Genomic DNA, 18,989 nt, shown 5'->3' with positions numbered 1-18,989 from the left:
TCTTCAGTCTAAAGCTTATATTTAAGGCTAAGTGAATTGCCTATTTAGTCTCCCAATTTTAGCCCAGAATATGAAATCAAACACTGAATTCACAATTTATAAAAAGGGTGTAAATAAGTTTAGACTGAAGAAATTTTATATTAAGTATCATTTATACCGTACAAATAAAAATCCCATGCTCATCTGTAGCAAACATTTTTTTACTTTGAGAAATAAGAACCTGTGTAGGAAACACTTAGAACTTGGGTTCGTATTTGCGGCTTCTTACTGAAGCTCATTCCGAGGATGATTGTTCATTTAAAAAAAACACGTTAGCCGAAATTAAGTTTTGCACATTTCTCGGAAAATTAAGTGCGGAACAGTAGTGAGGTCACTGACTATCCACCGTTGTGACCCGGGTGCGATTCCTTGACTCAGCGTTGTGTGTAGGTTGAATTTGTTGGTTCTCCGCTGTGCTCCAAGAGGATTTTCTTCGGGTACCTTGTCCAGTTTCTCTACTCCCCACCCCCTCTCATCATAAACAACATTTGACTTGACTTCCTAAATAATAATAATAATAATGATGATACCAAGGTTTCGTAGAAGCACGAAGTAGGATATTGCTTTGATGAACCACACGATGTTTTTCGGAAGTTCATTTTTTAATGAAGACAATACCTGTTCCGAATGAGACATCATCCATCGTGAGTTGTACATTGAGAAATAAAATGAAAATATGCAATAAATAGTATAACAAAGTGAGATATTTACATCCCCGTAGCATCATTGTCACCATAACATCAGCAGGCTGTAGTGCCAGTTATGTTGGTGAAACCAACAGACACTTCGCCACTCGCATCCGCGAACATCTCTCCTCTGACAAACATTCCCTTCGTCTTTAAGCACCTGAGAAGTTCTGAAAATTGTGGCTCCCTTTGTTCAGAAGATTGTTTCAAAATTATTATTTAATTGTCAAGTCTTGTAGCGCTGAGGCACTGATAGACCACTTTCGATATATTAAAATTCAGCTTAGCAGCGAGGCCTAGAGGACACAAACAAAGGAAACTGAATGAACATGTTTATTCATTTCTTTTGTTTGTGTCCTCTAAACCTCACTATCGAGCTGAATTTTAATATATTGGGGACACTGCATAGAAGTAAAATCAGTTAATCTGAAATCAAACATTGGCTTTTGAAGAGAGGGGAAAACCGGAGTACCTTGGCGGCAAGTGCTCTCGCCTCTATGATTGACTTTTTACTTTCCATTCCAACAATGGAAACGGTGTTTTGGACTTTGAAAAGCTGCAGACAGCGTAGCTGAGAGTTTTATTTCAAACATTTTAAGGGAGCATTAAAAGCGTACTAAAAATGGGTACGTTGGAAAGTGTTGAAATGAAGTTCGGATACTGCCAGAAGTTTCTCTTCTGAGTAACACTCGCAAGCAAAACCTCAAGCTCGTTCGTGGTAACAGGTGTCTTGGACTAATTTTATGGGCGTAAAACAAGAAAATGCCTACGGTAGTCTTTCCAATATTATTTAAGTCGGTGTAAAATGACGCGAAAGTAAAATAAAAATAATGGCTATAACATGGCACAATCTGCCTTTTTTATCTCGTGGATACGAGACGCGTAGGAACGAATTGTTGTGGGGCACTGGGATATGCAAATATGTCACTTGTCACTAAGGTGTAAACACCCTTCGTAACTAGTCGGCTACGAACAAGAAAGCTCGACATTTGCCGTAGACCCATCGTTTCCGAGAGCCCTTGAAATCGAAGGTCTCTTCCGGTCTTCGTGCAGCTTTTTCACAGGACGATTGACAGAATTAAGACGACTTTAAGTGGCTTCAATTAGACTTCGAATGTTTCAAATGAGTGCTATGGCCAATTTGGAGACTGAATTTTATGAGCCTTTGATTCTTCAAGGCGCTAAAACTGCTAAACATGACGAGGACACGAGCATTTGCTCTTCGACCCCTCGGGCTTTTAGGGGGCATATAAATTCCAGTTTGATGGAAATTTTTCCTTGGAATGAGCAAATCTCATGCTAATGTGGTAAGGGACGACATTATTCATAAGGATGGCCAGGTCGGGTAAAAACCGAACAGGCATGACACCCTGCAAGGGTAAATTCCGACAAGCGACATGGCCCAAACGTAGCGACAGTGCATAAAATGAAATCCCGACGAATGACATCCTTTCCCAGCATCATTCCGACAGTGGCATATTTTGACACTAAATTGAACTGTGCCAGAAGTAATTTTGGTCAATTTTCTTTGTGGCTCAAAGGTCTTCAAAAAAGGTCGAAGACATCTGATGAGATCTACTGAGCCTCGTACGCGTGGCATTACTACATGTGTTTTGTTCCCTTGATTCAATCTTCAACTCCCTACCACCTCCCTCCGTTAAGCAGTGAAAATGTCCTTTTCAATGCATATACATGAGACGAAATTAAAGTCAATTTGATATCAGAAAAAGCCAAGGTTTCTTGCCGGTGATTAAAGAATTGCGCAATCAGCAACTTGTAACCTATGACCGCATTGATGATCAACTTGTAACCTATGACCGCATGATCTATGACCGCAACCGTACGTCATGCCGTACGCCTTGTGTTAGAAATTTCGGGTGATGTAGCAGCTGATCCAAAGATAACTCGTCATTGGTTTGCAACCCTGACCCCAAAACAATAGAAAGAATGACATGTCATTGTTTCCTGCAAGGGTTGCGAACCAATGGCGAGTAATCTTTGGATCAGCTGCTACACTAGAAACGGATCCACTGATCCAGTACCATGATCCCAGAGGTTTTTCTTGAGACGCGAGAGAGCCGCGAAAGTTAAGATCCGCGAAGACGAGTCGCGAAACGGCGAGGAGAGAAAAACCTTTGGTTACCTTAGACTTGAATCTTACTTTCGTGCAGACGCCAGGGTCAGGATCTGACCCTCAGGCCCGGATTGGTTGAAATTTTTACAAACACGCAAATCAATATGATTCCTTCGTTTGATTGGTAATATACCGAGGGGACACTTGATTGCTAAGTTGTCATTGGTCTCTTCTGTAATTATCAATTTGACGCGTTTGATAGCTGGCGTTTGCATGAAAGTGAGATTCAAGTCCAAGGTAACCACAGGTTTTTTTCGCGACTCGTTTTCACCTCTTCGCGGCTCGCTCGCTGCTCAAGAAAAACCTCTGGGACCAGGCTGCTGATCGAGCAATCAAGCTAAAATGTGATTATTCGTGAATCTTCGCGAGTCTTGGTCCGAGTCTTCAGAAGCGGAAAGATATTTTAATTTTCTCACGCAAAATTTCGAGCGGTTCATCATTTACCTTGACCACGTCTCCGGCAAAAAAACTTTCTTCTTTAGGCAAAGGAGGGAGCTATACATATTGCGAACTTGTATCGACTCGAACCAGTTGTACACAAATGTTACCGATTTCAGAAATTATGAAATATCACAAATTTGAAAGATGAAATATATTATCTGAAATGTTACAGCTGTCTTATTTATTGTTTTGATCGCTCAAATTATTTACACAACTCTGACTTAAAATCAATGGTTCTGTTTCAAAATAATTAACACATCCAGCTTTCAGCTATAACATGATCTTCGGAGTGAATGCTACAATGGTATCTTCTTTTTTGCCTCGTTTGCCATCTTGTGCGCAAAATATCTAAAGTTCCAATTCTTGTAAAAACAAGAAGATCTTTCAGATCTTAAAACCGCCCTTTCAAAATTAATCTGTTTTCTTACCACTATAGTCCCAACGTAGTACACATTCCAAAGCAGTCTATAGACACAAAATCACCTGATCAATCTGTAGCACAAAAGCTGACAACGACTGCACACGAACTTATTGCACTATCACTTATAGCCGAGGTGAAATCTCCGAGGAATCTCCGATGACGTAATGGTCTTAATTAAACTGTCATCAGGATATCTATGGGTATGAACGATACGATAATACGGAGCTTAAGCACGTGCGTTTTTGAGATGCGGACGGCAACCGGAAGTGAGCTGTTTTCCCTTTTAACTTGTCTTCACACAACCCCATTTACATTGCTAAGTGCCTCTTTTCTATTAGAGATGATTCGCATAAAAATCTAGGAGACACCACTGTCCTGGCACGCGAAATGTTCTCTTCCGGTTGCCGTCCGCCTCTCAAAAACGCCCGTGCTTAAGCTCCCTAATAACACTTTTAACAACTTACAGCTTTCTTTCCTAAAAATCGCGATTAAATTTAATTGGTTTTTTACACGAGCATAAGCCTAGCAAAGTAGTCACATGCGTCACTTAATTTAAGAATTACGTTATCCACGGCTATGTTTAGTACGGTGGTTATTTCCCTACCAATGAAAGTTGAAACGTCGACACATTCCATGAATGACATAATGACCTTTTATGTAATCAATACTCGCTTCGAATAAACCACTTAAATAACACAAAAAGGCAATATATTTTGTACTTAATAAAGAGTGGAATATTCATAGAATTTTAAGTACATTACCTTTTAACAGCTTTTGGCAAATAGGTCCTGTAAACATCATAAGTTGCGTGATTCGAAGTGCCACTGAATCTGTTTTCTTACCACTAGAAGTCCCACTGACTATGTGGCCGAGTGGAAGTCTGGTTCAGCTCTCCGACAAAACAAAAAATATAATAAACCAATTGCAGAGCAAGAACCGCACTCGGCCCATGGGCGCGACGGTTAATTATGGATTTCAAATAGTAAAACGCTCTAAAACCCGAAAAGTTAACAGAAAGCTATTTTTCTTCATATGCATCTTAAAGGAAAATTGCTTACAGGAAATGTGAACAAATAAAGCTGGAGTCAGTACTAGATTTATTAGATTTATTGAATAGCATTGTTGTTTTTGTATTATAATCTTATCTATTATCTGAAAATTAAACTGTTAACACTTTCAGTGATTATCATTAAGTCTTTTTTTTTTAATTCAAAGACTTCAGATCCAAAATTTCTTGTATCAAGGCTGCCATCAAGAAAACTGAACAAAAAAAACTGAACTGTTGTAGCTGTTAGTCACATTATCAAACATTTGTGTTCGTCAACCTTGGAACAGTCTTCAACAAATTTGGCACGTTTCACGAACTTGGATTGCTTTAGCACTCTGATAGCACAACAGAAAGTAACATTGATATAAGAAACGCCATTAAATCCCTTTGGAAACAATTTCTCAAGGGGCATCTGAGTTTTCTCAATCCATTTATCCCTGTCATGATCATAAAAATCAATCCCATCCTTTCGGTTAAAAGTACAAATACAGCGAATTATTGAGTAAAGCTTGTCGTCTACACCAAGCAGACATGGGTTGTAATGGTCAAATGGCGTCTTCCTCAGCTTTGCAATAAAATGCCATTCATTAGCCGATGCATCATACATTTCACAATTTTCAGGTCCAGAATACCTGTCTACTCCACCAACAATGAAAATGTTTCTGCGTGCAGCTGCACCATGAGCATACCATCTTGGTACTTGGAGGTCGGCGATTTTCTCCCAAGATTTTGTATTGAGGTCATACCTGTCGACCTCTCTTAGGACCTCAAATCGGTCATCTGCGTAGCCACCAACAAAATAAATGTAATTGTCTGTTGCTACAATACATATTGCTGATCTTGACTTCAAATCAAATGATGCAATATCTGTCCATGAGTCTGATTGTGGACTGTACTTTGCAATAAAAGAAAGGTGGGTCTTGTCACAACATAGCCTGGCACCTTGAGAACGCAAGGAAACACACTCCGGGCAACATACAATATCCTCACTGAGGAGAGTGTAAATGGTTTCATTTGTTACAAATACACTTATCAATGTCCTGAATTCTTCGTAAGATGTTGTTTTCCAGCTATCTAAGAAAGAGTCGTAACAAACCAATGACAGACTCTTTCCCTCCTTTGATAGACAATACAGCATGCCATGACAAGATACAATTCCACTAGTAAAGGCTGGTATTGAGGCCGAGGACTGCGCCCGCACCCATCTATTCTCCTGAGGAAAATAATAGCAAAGGACGTTTTCTTCTTTTGTAAAACCTGCCACACAGACTACAATAACAGGTGTTTCAAGAGCCTTTCTGGGCCTTATGAGGTAATGAGACGTTTTAGTACCAGTACATTGCAAAGCGTTCTTAACAAGATTCAAGCATTCTTTATTGTCATTCACAAGGTAGTTTGTCATTATATTACGGCGTAAGTAGTCACGCGATACATAAACAAGTCGAACCTTGTCAAACAATTCGGCAAAATAATTCCTCCGCTCGATTTTGTCATCATCAATCCACGAAAGAATAATTTCAAATACATCTTCCTCTGCGCTGACTCCGATGTCATCGCTAGCTATCCACATTTTGACTTCCTCCTTCGACAGTTTCGCAAAATCTTCTGTTTTTGTTATGGCGAGGAAGTTTTCGAAAATGAAGCTCTTCGTGCGGGAAACTAGTTCTCCACACTCAAACTTTTCCGCGAAGTGATAGGTTGAAATGGCGTTGGAAGAATTCAACTTGTTACACAGAACTTTCCCCGCAACTGTTTTGAGATTCGCAAGAACCAAATAGTCCGCCATCGCGATCAAGTCTTGGGCTCGTTCTTCAGTCGATATTTCAACACTACCGGTGTAAATAAACTCCAGAATCGCTCTTAAACACTCCTCTGTGAGCATCTCCAAGCGCACTATACCTTCCTTAGACTCCCTCATGTCACAATTGAGCAGCTTTTCAAAAAAAGGACTACCTTCCGAAAGAACATTTTTGTGGGCTTTTAGTTCCTTCTCATCTTTGACCACCAAAGTAACGTCGAATGGATGGTCCACTGTATCCCGCGGAGTAAAAGCGAGCTTTAGGCTCGAAATATTCTTACTTGTTTGCGATAAATCCTCCATCCATGCACAAGTTTGGCGTCAGGAGTGAGGCTGTTGGACAAACAAAACGCGAAAGCTAAAATGAGAATTGTGTAAGGCGTTCTTTTCGTACTCTGTTTTCAATGCTGAGGGGACCCCAGAGAGGAATGAACAGTATCCCACAATGCATAGCGATTCCTTATAGTCTGGGAGCAAATGTCATAAAATAAGGTCCCGTGTGAAGTTCGTGCTGAAAGCAAGCACCTAGTGTAAAAGTGTTCATTAGGACCTACTAAACATGAAAAGTTTTGGTGCCAGCTTTGCCACTTGCTCAGATGGCTTTTAAGGGGGGTTAAATTCTGACCCATGAAATCCAGCATGAAAACGAGGCTAAAACACATAATTCCTCATAACTTTGTTAATAACAGACGAAAATACACCAAACTTGCTCACATGATTGGGCATGATCCTCCCTATTGATTTATGCTAATTTACATAGGTCACGTGACCTTACGCATGAAAGCGAGGCTGAAACTCATAATTTACTATAAATTTGTCAAAAAAAATCCTTATCATGCCAAACTTGCTCACCTTAGTCAGTTAGACATCTTGCATCGATTGGTGCCACTTTGTAATGTCACGTGACCCCATACATATGTCTGATTTTGACAACGCGAATGCCACAAATCCTGTCCTTACTGTATTTCGCCAATACATGCGCATAGTAATGAAGATGTTCGCATTCATCCAGGCAGTCCACAGTGGTGATTGGAAGCTCCATCTAATTTCACTGGAGTTGTTCACAAAGTACTTCTTTGTGCACGACAAGATCTGTTATCTAAGGATGATCCCCCTGTACCTAGCTGAAATGGCATCCCTCGAATCATCAGAGACCGAGATCTATGGAGAGTTCATCACAGGAAACTGGATAGTGAACAAGAACAAGGAGGTTCCCTTCTGTGCTGTTGGTGGTGATACTGCGTTGGAACACCTCAATCGATCTATGAAAGTTTCTGGTGGGCTTGTAGGGATCACTTTGAATGAGAGCGCACAAGCCGAGTTTTTCCTCATTGCCCCAGAACTAGCCCGACTCAGAGCAGAAGCCAAGGCAATGGCGGGTCTCGTTCCGGAACGTGCTCACCATCAAGAACTAAACTCAGCTGTTTTGACGCACAAAGATAACAGCATAAATAAGTTGACCGAGACAATCAAGACCTTCACCAAGCCCTTTTCATCAGACCAGAACACCAACACCGATCTGTACAACTTGGTCACAAAAATTGTGATGAATGAGAAAACGAAGAAAGATCTTGTTAATCATAATGAAAAAGGGAGAAAGCTATTCAGTGCTTTTGTACAAGATAGGATCAAGACAGTAGGATCAAGACAGGAAAGATCAACCTCTGGGCTCCTGTAAAGAAGCGCAATCTTCTTACCTGGAAAACGAGTGTTAAGGTCATCAAAGTCAAAGCTTAAGACACGATCATCGAGTTAAAGGAGGACAGAAATCTGTTTGCTCGTTTGGCGATGGTGTGCAAGAGCCGCCCAGAAATTGACATCCAAGAGGCTGTTGGCTTATATGAGTTCACTGTTGTCCCAAGATCTTTGTTTGCACGAGATGGCACCAACATGTTCTTGCAAGAGTGCCCTTATGCATATCCTAGAGAAGGCAGGTGGCCCTAGTACTAATACACAAGCAATCACCGCAGGATTCAAAGTCGCTATTGTTGATGGAATGACCGAAGTCCAATCACTTGACAAGCCAGAGTGGACCAAGAACTGTAGAGACTTGGTTGAACATTTCACGAATCGCTTGCTTGTAAAGTATAATGATTTAAAAGAGCTCCACATAATCTTCGACAGATATGATGTACCATCCTCACTGAAATCAGCAACACGAGTCAAACGACAAGGTGGCCATGCTCCCATTTATTATCGCATCACTGATTCTACCCACATCGCCAAGGTGCCGATGAAGAAGCTTCTTGCTCATTCAAAGACCAAGGGCGAACTTACTACGTTTCTCGCAAAGAATGTGAAGGATAATGCTAATGGGAGACAAGTCGTTGTTGCATGGGGAACGGAATGTGAGGCAACGCACAGAGACGTCAGGCATTTACGAAGTACACAAGAAGAAGCCGACACAAAGATTATTTCCATGCTCTGGATGCCTCTGCTCACGGTGCTACCCAACTCTCTATATATTCTCCTGACACTGATGTTCTTGTTTTGGCTCTCCGGTATCCAGATTTGTGCTCGAACTCTTGCTTTGTTACTGGGACCGGCAGTAGTCGTAGAGTTGTCAACTTGAAGTCAATCGCAGACGCCCTTGGGCCCACTAAGACGGCTGCGCTGCCAGCATTTCATGCGTTAACCGGAGCAGATGTTACTGGGAGTTTCTCTGGAAAGGGAAAAACCACATGTTGGGATGAGTTTGATAACGCCAGAACTCCTATCTTGCAAGCTCTTGCTAACCTCGGTTGTGGGGAACAGCCAGATGACGGCACAAGAAGTGGAGTGGAACAGCTGGTTTGTCGGATGTACCAACCAAAGACAGACATCAAAACTGTCAAAGCCCTCAGATGGTCCCTCTTTAAGAAAAATCAAGCTGAGTTTGAGAGGTTGCCGCCCACACAAGCTGCTCTCCATCAAGCCATAATGAGAGCGCACTACCAGCTTCTTGGTTGGAACAACGATCATGTAGCAAACCCGGTGTTGCCCTCACCAGAAGGCTATGAATGGCAAGATGAAGATGGAAAGTGGGTACCAGTCAAGTCAAATCTTCCACCAGCTCCAGAGGCAATTATACAGCTTGTCTGATGCAAGTGCGCCAAGTCCCGTTGCTCTTACAACCGTTGTCAGTGTCAAAAAGCCGGACTTGTCTGTACTGATCTCTGTCTGTGCTCTGCAGATTTCCAGAACGAGTATGCTGAGAGTGATGATGAGTATGATGAAGACGAAGTCGAACAGGAAATTCCATAGGAATGGACAACAGAACAATGTATATAGATATTCAGTAAGACTTTCATGACTGTATATATAAAATAGCAGTAGTCGCTATTTTCATTTTCTGCCCTTGTTCCAATATACATGCGAAAATGAATACATGGAACCAGTATCATAAGTTGGCAAAATTATTGATTATGTGTACAAGATAGATTCTCAAATGGAGCCTCCGCAGTATTTGCTTTATCCGTCTCGTCCCTGTGCTATGGGCCATAGGACAATGATTAGTTGAAGTTTTTATATCTGAACTCGGATAACCATATATGTATTTGCCTAGTAGTTGTTAATACATTTGGCAAGACAAATGACATCCTACACGATGCTACCAGATATATCCAGCCTCGTTTCCATGCATGGGGTCACGTGACACTACAAAGTGGCACCAATCGATGCAAGATCTAACTGACTAAGGTGAGCAAGTGTGGCATGATAAGGATTTTTTTTTTTTGACAAATTTATGGAAAATTATGTGTCTCAGCCTCGCTTTCATGCGTAAGGTCACGTGACCTATGTAAATTAGCATAAAGCAACAGGGAGGATCATGTCCAATTATGTGAGCAAGTTTGGTGTATTTTCGTCTACTATTAACAAAGTTATGAGGAATTATGTGTTTTAGCCTCGTTTCCATGCTGGATTTCAGGGGCCGGAATTTAACCCCCCTTAAAAGCCGTCTGAGCAAGTTGCAAAGCTGGCACCAAAACTTTTCATGTTTAGTAGGTCCTAATGAACACTTTTACACTAGGTGCTTGCTTTCAGCACGAACTTCACACGGGACCACATTTGCTCCCAGACTATTATTATCAACTGAAGTATCTTGCAACCACAATGCAGAGGTGAGCAGTGCTGGACTACCATGTTGTGTTTTATACAAATTAAACAGACCTTGGTGTCAAGGCTTCGGCTCTTAAGCATATATGTTATACCTTCACTGCGTGTCGGAAGAAAAATTTGGTGTCAAGTTGAGTGAGGGGGGTACAGGGTATGTTCGTGAGCCGTGCCCGGACCCTTTTATTTCTCGTGAAACGTTAATTTGTGTTTTCTTGCACCGTGAATCGTGATTTTATTAATTAATGTGAAGCGTGATTGAAGCGTTTTTTTGTTTTGTGAAATGTGAATCTGCTTCTTATGTCCGTGAAAAAGAATTATCTGCTACAATAAAAATGAAGAGCTATCCACCCCGTTTCCGGACACAGCTGGTGGCCGCCTAACCTGCGATCAAGCGTACTTTTCTTGAGACAGGGCGCTAAAAAGTACGCCTGATACACGCCGTCTACTCGTAGTCCAGAATCTGGACTTTACTCTGATTGGCCAAAAACAATAGAGCTTTTGGAGCCTCGCTCCGATTCGCTCCGATTGGTTACAGAATTGCAAATCATACTTCTTGTAAATCGGTTAACAGCTGATGAAATTATGGCCGCGAAGAAGGATTTCAACACGAGTGATGTTTAGGCTCTGTTTACAGCTGCTGTTGCTTCGACTTCAGATGTTTTTCAAAAACCTTTAAAGGAAGAGCGGAGAGAATGCATCCGAAGAATGGTTTGAGTAAAAGAAGACATTACAGTTGTACTTCCTACGGGATTTCGCAATAGTGCTATTAATACGGGCCCGAACATTCTAGAAGAAAATGCATCGTTCTTCTTCCACCAACTCGAAAACGTTTGTAGTTGTGGCAAGTCCTTTGGAATATATTCGGAAGCAACAATTTGCGAATCCAAAAAGAACCGAATAGAACTTTAGGGCTGCCACATTCGGGGAATCAGCCGAGCTTGACAGAGAAATTCGACACGACACTGTTTACGGAATCTCTGAACAATCTGAACACACTTCTTACAAAATGATAGCTGAGTAGCTGCTGCTGAAAAACTAGAATTTCTCAAAGTCCACTTTCCTCATATCTATTTTTATAGCATCTTTTATTGGCATCTCAAATATTCGAGTTTAAATAAAGTTTATTGTACTGTTGATTGCTCCTGATGATGACATGAAGCCATTTTATCTCGAAATTCTTTGTTCCTTGATGGTTTGAACAGAGAAACCGCACCAACTGTCAAGCAGGATTTGCAGAAATAGCTTTGATTGCAGAAATCAAAGCCAGAGTGCTATTTTGTGTTTGTCGCGTCTTTACTTGAATCGCAGCGTGCAGGTAATTTCCGGTAAAATCTGATTGGCTCACTTTTATAGCATGACACATGATAACATCACTCTTCACAGGTGGGCGGCAGACGACTCGTTAAGAAATTGTATCAGGCGTACCTTTTCCCACCATGTCTAAGGAAAAGTACGCCTGATCGCAGGTTAGTGGCCGCCCTACTGAATCCTTACAATATCAACACTGACTTCCTGTCAAAGGTCAAAGAACCTGGGGATGAACCCCCCCCCCCTCCTCCCCCAGGTCTCCCCTGTAGGTTTCCGCAGTCCCCAGGGTCTTGTGGGAACAGTTTCAATATGGCGGAGGTTTCGGAAGTCTTGGAAGTCACATGTCCAGTGACCACCATACTCAATTTCTATGTTTTGGATAAAGAAACCAAACAGAAGGTTCAAGTCCACAAAGAGAAGAAACAGATGAGGATGAAAATGTTAGTGTCTAGGCCTAAGAACAAGGGTTTATTCGAGTCAAGAAGTTGAAGGGAATAAACGAGAACTGAATTTTCTTTTTATGGCTCCGAGAACACGATCGGGGCGTATCATAAATACGTCCTTAGGGCTGTTTTGTTGCCATAAGAGGTACGTCCAAGGCCTCAGTTATTTAACCATGTGTTCTCACCTCCGCGAAATTGCCAAATGTTTGTCCTTTACTGGTGAAAATGCGGTTTTTAGCACGATCTTTACCCCCTATACCTTCCTCTTGAATGATTTTACATGAATTACATTGAAATGTAGGGAAGCTCCTGTGAGCTACATAGAGTGCTTTAGCGAACGGCTGCGATCGATGCGTAATACCCGATGTTGTTGAGAGCCGATCTGTGAATGTGTATATCTCGCTTGCTGGTCCGAATTAATTATTTCTTCGTTCAACATAGGTAATCAAAGAAAAGTGAATTAAATCTGAAATCCGCGTTTGTGCAATCGCTTTCAAATGCAATGATCAAATCACAAGTGTCACTTGCGGGCTCATAAACTGGTGTATTTTGATAAAATCTTCCACTCCGAAAGTATGATAAAATGTGGGTACTTCTGGGTACTTATGTGCCATAAATATCGTTTTACCATCGACTGCATGAGTGAAGTCCATATTTGGAAAAAACTCTAATCCACAACTGTATCAATAACTTTATTCATGGCCTCTCTTAAGGTAAGGCAAGTCGCAAACGTAGGGAGAGGTTGTCCAATCTCCCGAGCCAATGGCTCATGTTAAAAACGCACGACTATTTACAATATCATAACCATAGTTGCCATAACTAATTACTATTTACGTATAAAAAATAAAAATGGTATTCTTCAAAGATTTAGATATTCCTAGCAGTAGCGGGGGAAAGCACTAGATCGACCTAAACCAGCAACGCAAAAAGGTTTCTCAGAACAGCCATAAGCCGTGTATTCCGTAATAAAATACTGCTAAAATCCATTACGCATTGAACAGCTTGTTAGTAATATAAACTGGAAAGGTCTATTGACCGTTTTATGACTGAAATAATCCCCTCCGCGATCGATCAAAAGCGGGAGAGCGAGGAGCGAGCGAGCGGAAACGAAGCCGGTGAAGTTAGTACTCCATGTATGACCCACCATACGTTGAATACTAACCGACAAAGGTTGGATTTTGAGATTAAATAACGTTTTAGGCCTAATTAAATCAAAAATTAGCTTTTGTGAATGGTTTGACATATCGATGGCTCACCACGTTTAGGTCCGTTGTTATCTAGGACCATCTAGTGCTTTCCCTGTTCGGTCAGTGATCACACTGTGAAACAATTATCAAAATACGAGTAGTCTTCCGTAAGTCTTGATGAATAAATATCAGAAATTAAATATAAAGTGATGAAGTATTGACAGGCACAAATCAATCGCCATTATAAGCGACAAAACCTACGAAATAATCACGAAGAAGATCGTGTATTTCATCAACCGAGCGCACCATTTTGCTATTCCCATTGGAACGAGATGGCGAAAAGACGTCTGGGATACTATTCATTCCTCCTCTGGGGGGACCCCGAGAAGGCAGAGATCTCATGTATGTCGAGACGAGGGAATTCATGTGATGGAGGCGAGGGACTACAACGAGCCAAGAAAGTCGAGCAAGGGTCTGGGATTGGGGGCGGAAGGACCGGGTTGGTGTCAGGTTGCTTCATGTGTTTTTTTAGCGGTTTTGGTCTGAAATGAGGTATCGATTTTGACCCACTTTGGTCTGAAAAAGAGAATGGTTTGTGCACTCAAGTCTTTCTGTCTTTTTAAAGTCTTTTTCTGAGAAGAAGCTAAAGAGCACCAACAAAAGACCTCCTCAAATTAGTAATTCTGTCTAGTTTGCGTAATTTATTTTGCTCAGTGACTCTGGTCATTGTGTTTTCGTCCTTGTGGGTTTCGCTAATGAATCTTTGCTGTTTTCAATTCAGGGGCAGATTTTACGGAGGGGAAGGGGGGGGGGGGGGCGGTTAGGAGGCCAGGGCTCCTCCGTTTCCCTTCATTTTTTTCACGTTTCTATCACCAACCGTATCTCCATTGGTATCGTGCACAAGCAGTTTTAATTTATTTTCGTTTTAGAGCTCTTCTTATTACGTGGGATGCCTAAGGCAGACAACGTTTAAAATTCGCTGGAGTGTGGTTTTCATCGCGGTAAGATATGTTAAGTAGCAACGTGCTTACATCGATACTGTCAGTGTAGGATATATAACATGCACTTGTCTTTATTTTCGCGCAAAAGGTAATCTGAAAAGCTCAAACTGATGAACTCCCAGCACACACACACCAATTCCCTTCTCGATTTACTGCGTTCCCAGACTGACTTCACAGAAAAAGTATTACACCCGGTCACTTTTAAATTTGCATATTGTTACGTGCAGAAATAACCAAGAAATGTCCGCGAACAAGGCATGAATGAAAGCAACTCCCGAGTACGATATAAGACACGCAACAAAAGTGTGACAACGAGCAGTTACCCTTTTTCACTATTATTTAATTAGTTATACATTGTTACAATTACTCAGGTTAAAGATTAAGTTAAGCAGTTAGTAAAGCAAAGCGGGCTTACTGTCTTTCATGGCCATACAGGTATTAATCTTGATTAACTTTGAAATCGAAGTTCCTCCGACTGTAGACATCAATTCTTGACTTTCTTGATTCACTGAATTCTTTCCACTTACTGGATTTTCTGTGTACACAAACTCTCACAAAGGACTTCATAATAAACTCTGAACTCTTTATCTTCTTCCCTTTTCAGCTATCGTCTCTTTCTTCTCTTTCTTCTCTCCGGATATAGCAAGATCAAAGGTTATCGCGCTACCATAGTTATCGCAGTCGATTATAGCTTCATCACAGTTATCGCATCCATCAATCACGGCCGGCCACGAGGGTAAGCTCTCGGGCAATAGAGTTTTTTCTATTACCTACAAGCCTGCTTTTATATTTTTACTCTAAGCATCTTAGAATGTTCTGTTACTATTTATAGTGTATTACAAGGTGTACTATTTGTGGAAACTGCTGAGTCACATGAAAGCTAGAAATTTCTGGAATACCACAGATTCTTAAATAATTCTAGAAAAGTCTGGAATTGCATGACAGATAAACTAAAAATAACTCTGATCCTCATAACAATATGACTAGCGTCCATTGTTTCATGCCTCGTTCTTCGAAGAATGACGCTACAAGAATGCAGTACTGCAATCGCTTCAAGTATATCCCTCAAGTGATCTTCGTCTGCTATAAGAGCTAAATGTTCATGAAGAAAATGCGCCAGTGTTTAAAATAAACTAGACGTTTCGAGGGTGCTCCCTCTTTTTCAGTGCTTTAAGTAACTGAAAGCGCGAGTCACAAATAGAACAAATGCGTAAGGTCATAGTGCGCGCTGACTTTGAGAGTTTGGAAGGTGTTTAAACCTACTGGGTGCGGAGTCCGGTGCTTAGGCATCTGCTTAGCTAAAAAATACGTCTGTCTAAACAAAGTGAGTACTAACTATGGTCTAAAGCACTGCTGAAGCCGGAGCGGAAACAGAGACTAACATGATGTTCTCGGGAGTGTGACCCGACGATGAAAAATGAGAGCTCACGGGGAGATCTGTGTTGCCTAGCCGTGTGGAGCGCAGATGTTCTCGGAATCTCACCTAGTCGTCTGCCAGTTTAACGAATATAAATCGTGTGCCATACAGCAGCGCCCCTGGATTAAATAAACAAACGTTCTCGCTAACACAAGTATATCTAGCGTGGATTTTCTTTGAAACTCTCAAAGTCATTGCGAGCAATTACCTTACACGTTTGTTATAAATTATTATTAGAACGTTATGACAGCGCGGGAGCACCCTCGAAACGTCTGGTTATTTTAAAGACTGCCGCATTTTTTTCATGCACTTTTAGAACTTTTTTACGAGTCAGTGCACTTCGGAGTTTTTTTCCTATGCTCTAAGCAACCTAAACCTCCATTGAAATCGATTTTGTCCATCAAACGGCGATCGATAGAACAGCGATGAATCCTCGATTTTCACACTTCTTGCCTTCATTTCCGGTTCCCACCGTAAATAAATTTAACTAAAATTGCTTTTATTGAATGTGAGCCCGTACAAATAAGATTGATTCACGAAAACGCTTGAAGTCGGTTAACGTGGTAAGAAAACTAAAACGTCACAGTAATATGCTAGTTCCGAATTGTGCAGCAACAAAAGAACAGAGTCGAGGTTCAGGAGAATAATTTGCATTTTTCTTTGTTTTGAACAAAACAAAACAAAATGCTAATTATTCCCCTGAACCTCGACTCTGTTCTTTTGTTGTTGCGCAATTCGAAACTAGCCTATTTCGTGTTTTAAAGAATTTACGCGCGCGCGATGTGAAGATAAAGGACGAGTTTTTGAGGAAGCGATTGGCTAGTCCCTAGCCCCCATCAAAACGCTTGAATTTGCAAAGGAAATGTTCGCTTCTCATCACACTTAACCTTCCCTAGCGCTTTTACCACGTCCCTTGTGACTCTCAGTGACATTTGCAACCAACCTTCACTTTTTACACAAACACCAGCATCCCACGTAAACGCTACTAGGCGTCTTGTTTCAAATACAGTTTTTTTTCAGTCAGGCAGGTTCTGAGGTGAGTACAATCCAGGCCCCGTCACCCCCTTACGCCCTCCATCTTACCCCTCTCACTTGGATTACACTAACGTCCCTTTCAAACAAACCGATTGGTTGGCCCCTTTATAAGATATTAACATTTACTTTATTATAAGGCAACAAAATTTTGGAATGATATTTTAAATTAGATCTTACTAGAGACAATATAAGGCGTAGCTCAGCTGGTTAGTGCGCGGCTTTCGGAGCAAGGGGTCCCGTGTTCCATCCTTAGTGACTTCAACGTCTGTTTCGACTTCCTCTGATCCCTGTAGTTATAGCTTTAAATATCCGTAAAACGGCGCACTGACAGAGGGAATGGGGTAAAGGGAAGCATCGTCGGCTTCCAAACTGAAGGAACTACATGTACCGACGTTAAATAAAGTGACTTCGTATCAAGAAATGCAAAAACAAAAGCAAGTAAAGCTACGATCCTCGCAGTTATGGACGCAATTTTAGCAACTGCGTAAAGAAGAATGAAAAATCCAGGGCTTCAACAGGGTTTGAACCCGTGACCTCGCGATACCGGTGCGGAGCTCTAGCCAACTGAGTTATGAAGCCACTGACGTTGGGAGCTGGTCATTTGTGGGCTCTAATATTATATCATTTCGTTCATTGATTTATTCCTCACGGGAACATTAGAACCCACAAATGACCAGCTCTCAACGTCAGTGGCTTCATAGCTCAGTTGGTTAGAGCGTCGCACCGGTATCGCGAGGTCACGGGTTCAAACCCCGTTAAAGTCCTGAATTTTTCAGGCTTCTCTACGCAATTGCAAAAATTGCGTTCATTACTGCAAGGATCATAGCTTCACTTGTTTTTATATCCGCAGTTCATATATGATCCATTTTATATATCATTTCATCATTTTAGCGTCTATTACGTATTAGGGGACTTGAGGCGGTTATATACATGAGGTCTTTTCCCCTGAGGCCAAGGTGTCGACAGCGGCCCTGCTAGGCTCTCTTCTATTTTTAGCCTGTGGCGTTTGATTGTTGACCTACTTGTAAGACGCGAACGGAGTAACATATTTATTTTAAGTTTTAGACAAATAACTTGCAATTGTTACCAATTTGTTGTCTAACTGTAACTTGCTGCAATCCAATAAGACCCAATAAGGCTGGTTTATTATGCGCTGACTCAGTGGCGCCTCCATAATTGAGCAGGTATGTTGCTCGTCTCAAGAAGGTTTGAAAGGGTTTTTCACAGGAAACCAGAAGTTTCCAGTGGGCAAGACTTACGATATTGCCGATCCTTTTCGCAGGGAAACGTTTGTCGAATACTTAGGTTAACGTTGTCCGTGACTCCCCAACTGTTGCCATGGCAACAGAAACAGCCCTGCAAAAACAACCTCTAGAATTCAGTTTTTAAAAAGTATCTTGACTAATTCAGTGACCTATCATTTTTTCAAATATCCAGGACGTTATTAAATTCTCTTACCCAATACGAAGTATGAAAAAACATATCTGGTAGAAATTGAATCTTTTATGAAAATGCTGTCGACACACGAAAACCAAATTTTGACAGATAAGAATGCGAAGAAACGAATCTTACCTGTATACAAAAAAATAGGGTAGGTCACCTGGCTAAATTTAGAGTTATGACAAAATTTATTTCTGGTTTTGGAGATCATGTCACGTTTTAATTTTCTGTCACCCGTTTTGATTAATCAACTGACGCGAACAAATTTTAAGGTTGCTTTCCATATAACAGAAGTGACCTACCATACCGGGCAGAAGGGCTAATTCTACAACGCCTTCAAATTAACACAATTCGAGGGTCATGTATACTCCTCCAAAAAAAGGCGAGGGATTATCATGCAGGTGTTCCTTAAAAATCGTTGCATTTTCTTTGCAAACTGACGGGTCTTGCCGGACAGGAAGCGCCCTAAGTATTGCATGTGTGGCTTGTGCGCGCG

The 18,989-nt window shown here is 41.3% G+C and overlaps 1 protein-coding gene across 1 annotated transcript; it reads right to left on the bottom strand.

Annotated features, from left to right (window-relative positions):
- Window positions 1-3,454: 3,454 nt before the first annotated feature.
- LOC137969757 (kelch-like protein 3) lies at window positions 3,455-6,950 on the bottom strand. The gene has a single exon (XM_068816112.1). The coding sequence runs from the start codon at window positions 6,868-6,870 to the stop codon at window positions 5,017-5,019; it is 1,854 nt and encodes a 617-aa protein (XP_068672213.1). The 5' UTR covers window positions 6,871-6,950; the 3' UTR covers window positions 3,455-5,016.
- Window positions 6,951-18,989: the final 12,039 nt, after the last annotated feature.

This window comes from Montipora foliosa, chromosome 9 (genome assembly GCF_036669935.1).
Source record: "Montipora foliosa isolate CH-2021 chromosome 9, ASM3666993v2, whole genome shotgun sequence".
Lineage (NCBI taxonomy): Eukaryota > Metazoa > Cnidaria > Anthozoa > Scleractinia > Acroporidae > Montipora > Montipora foliosa.
Note: the sequence above shows the minus strand (reverse complement) of the source record. Positions and strands in the feature narration are given on the sequence as shown.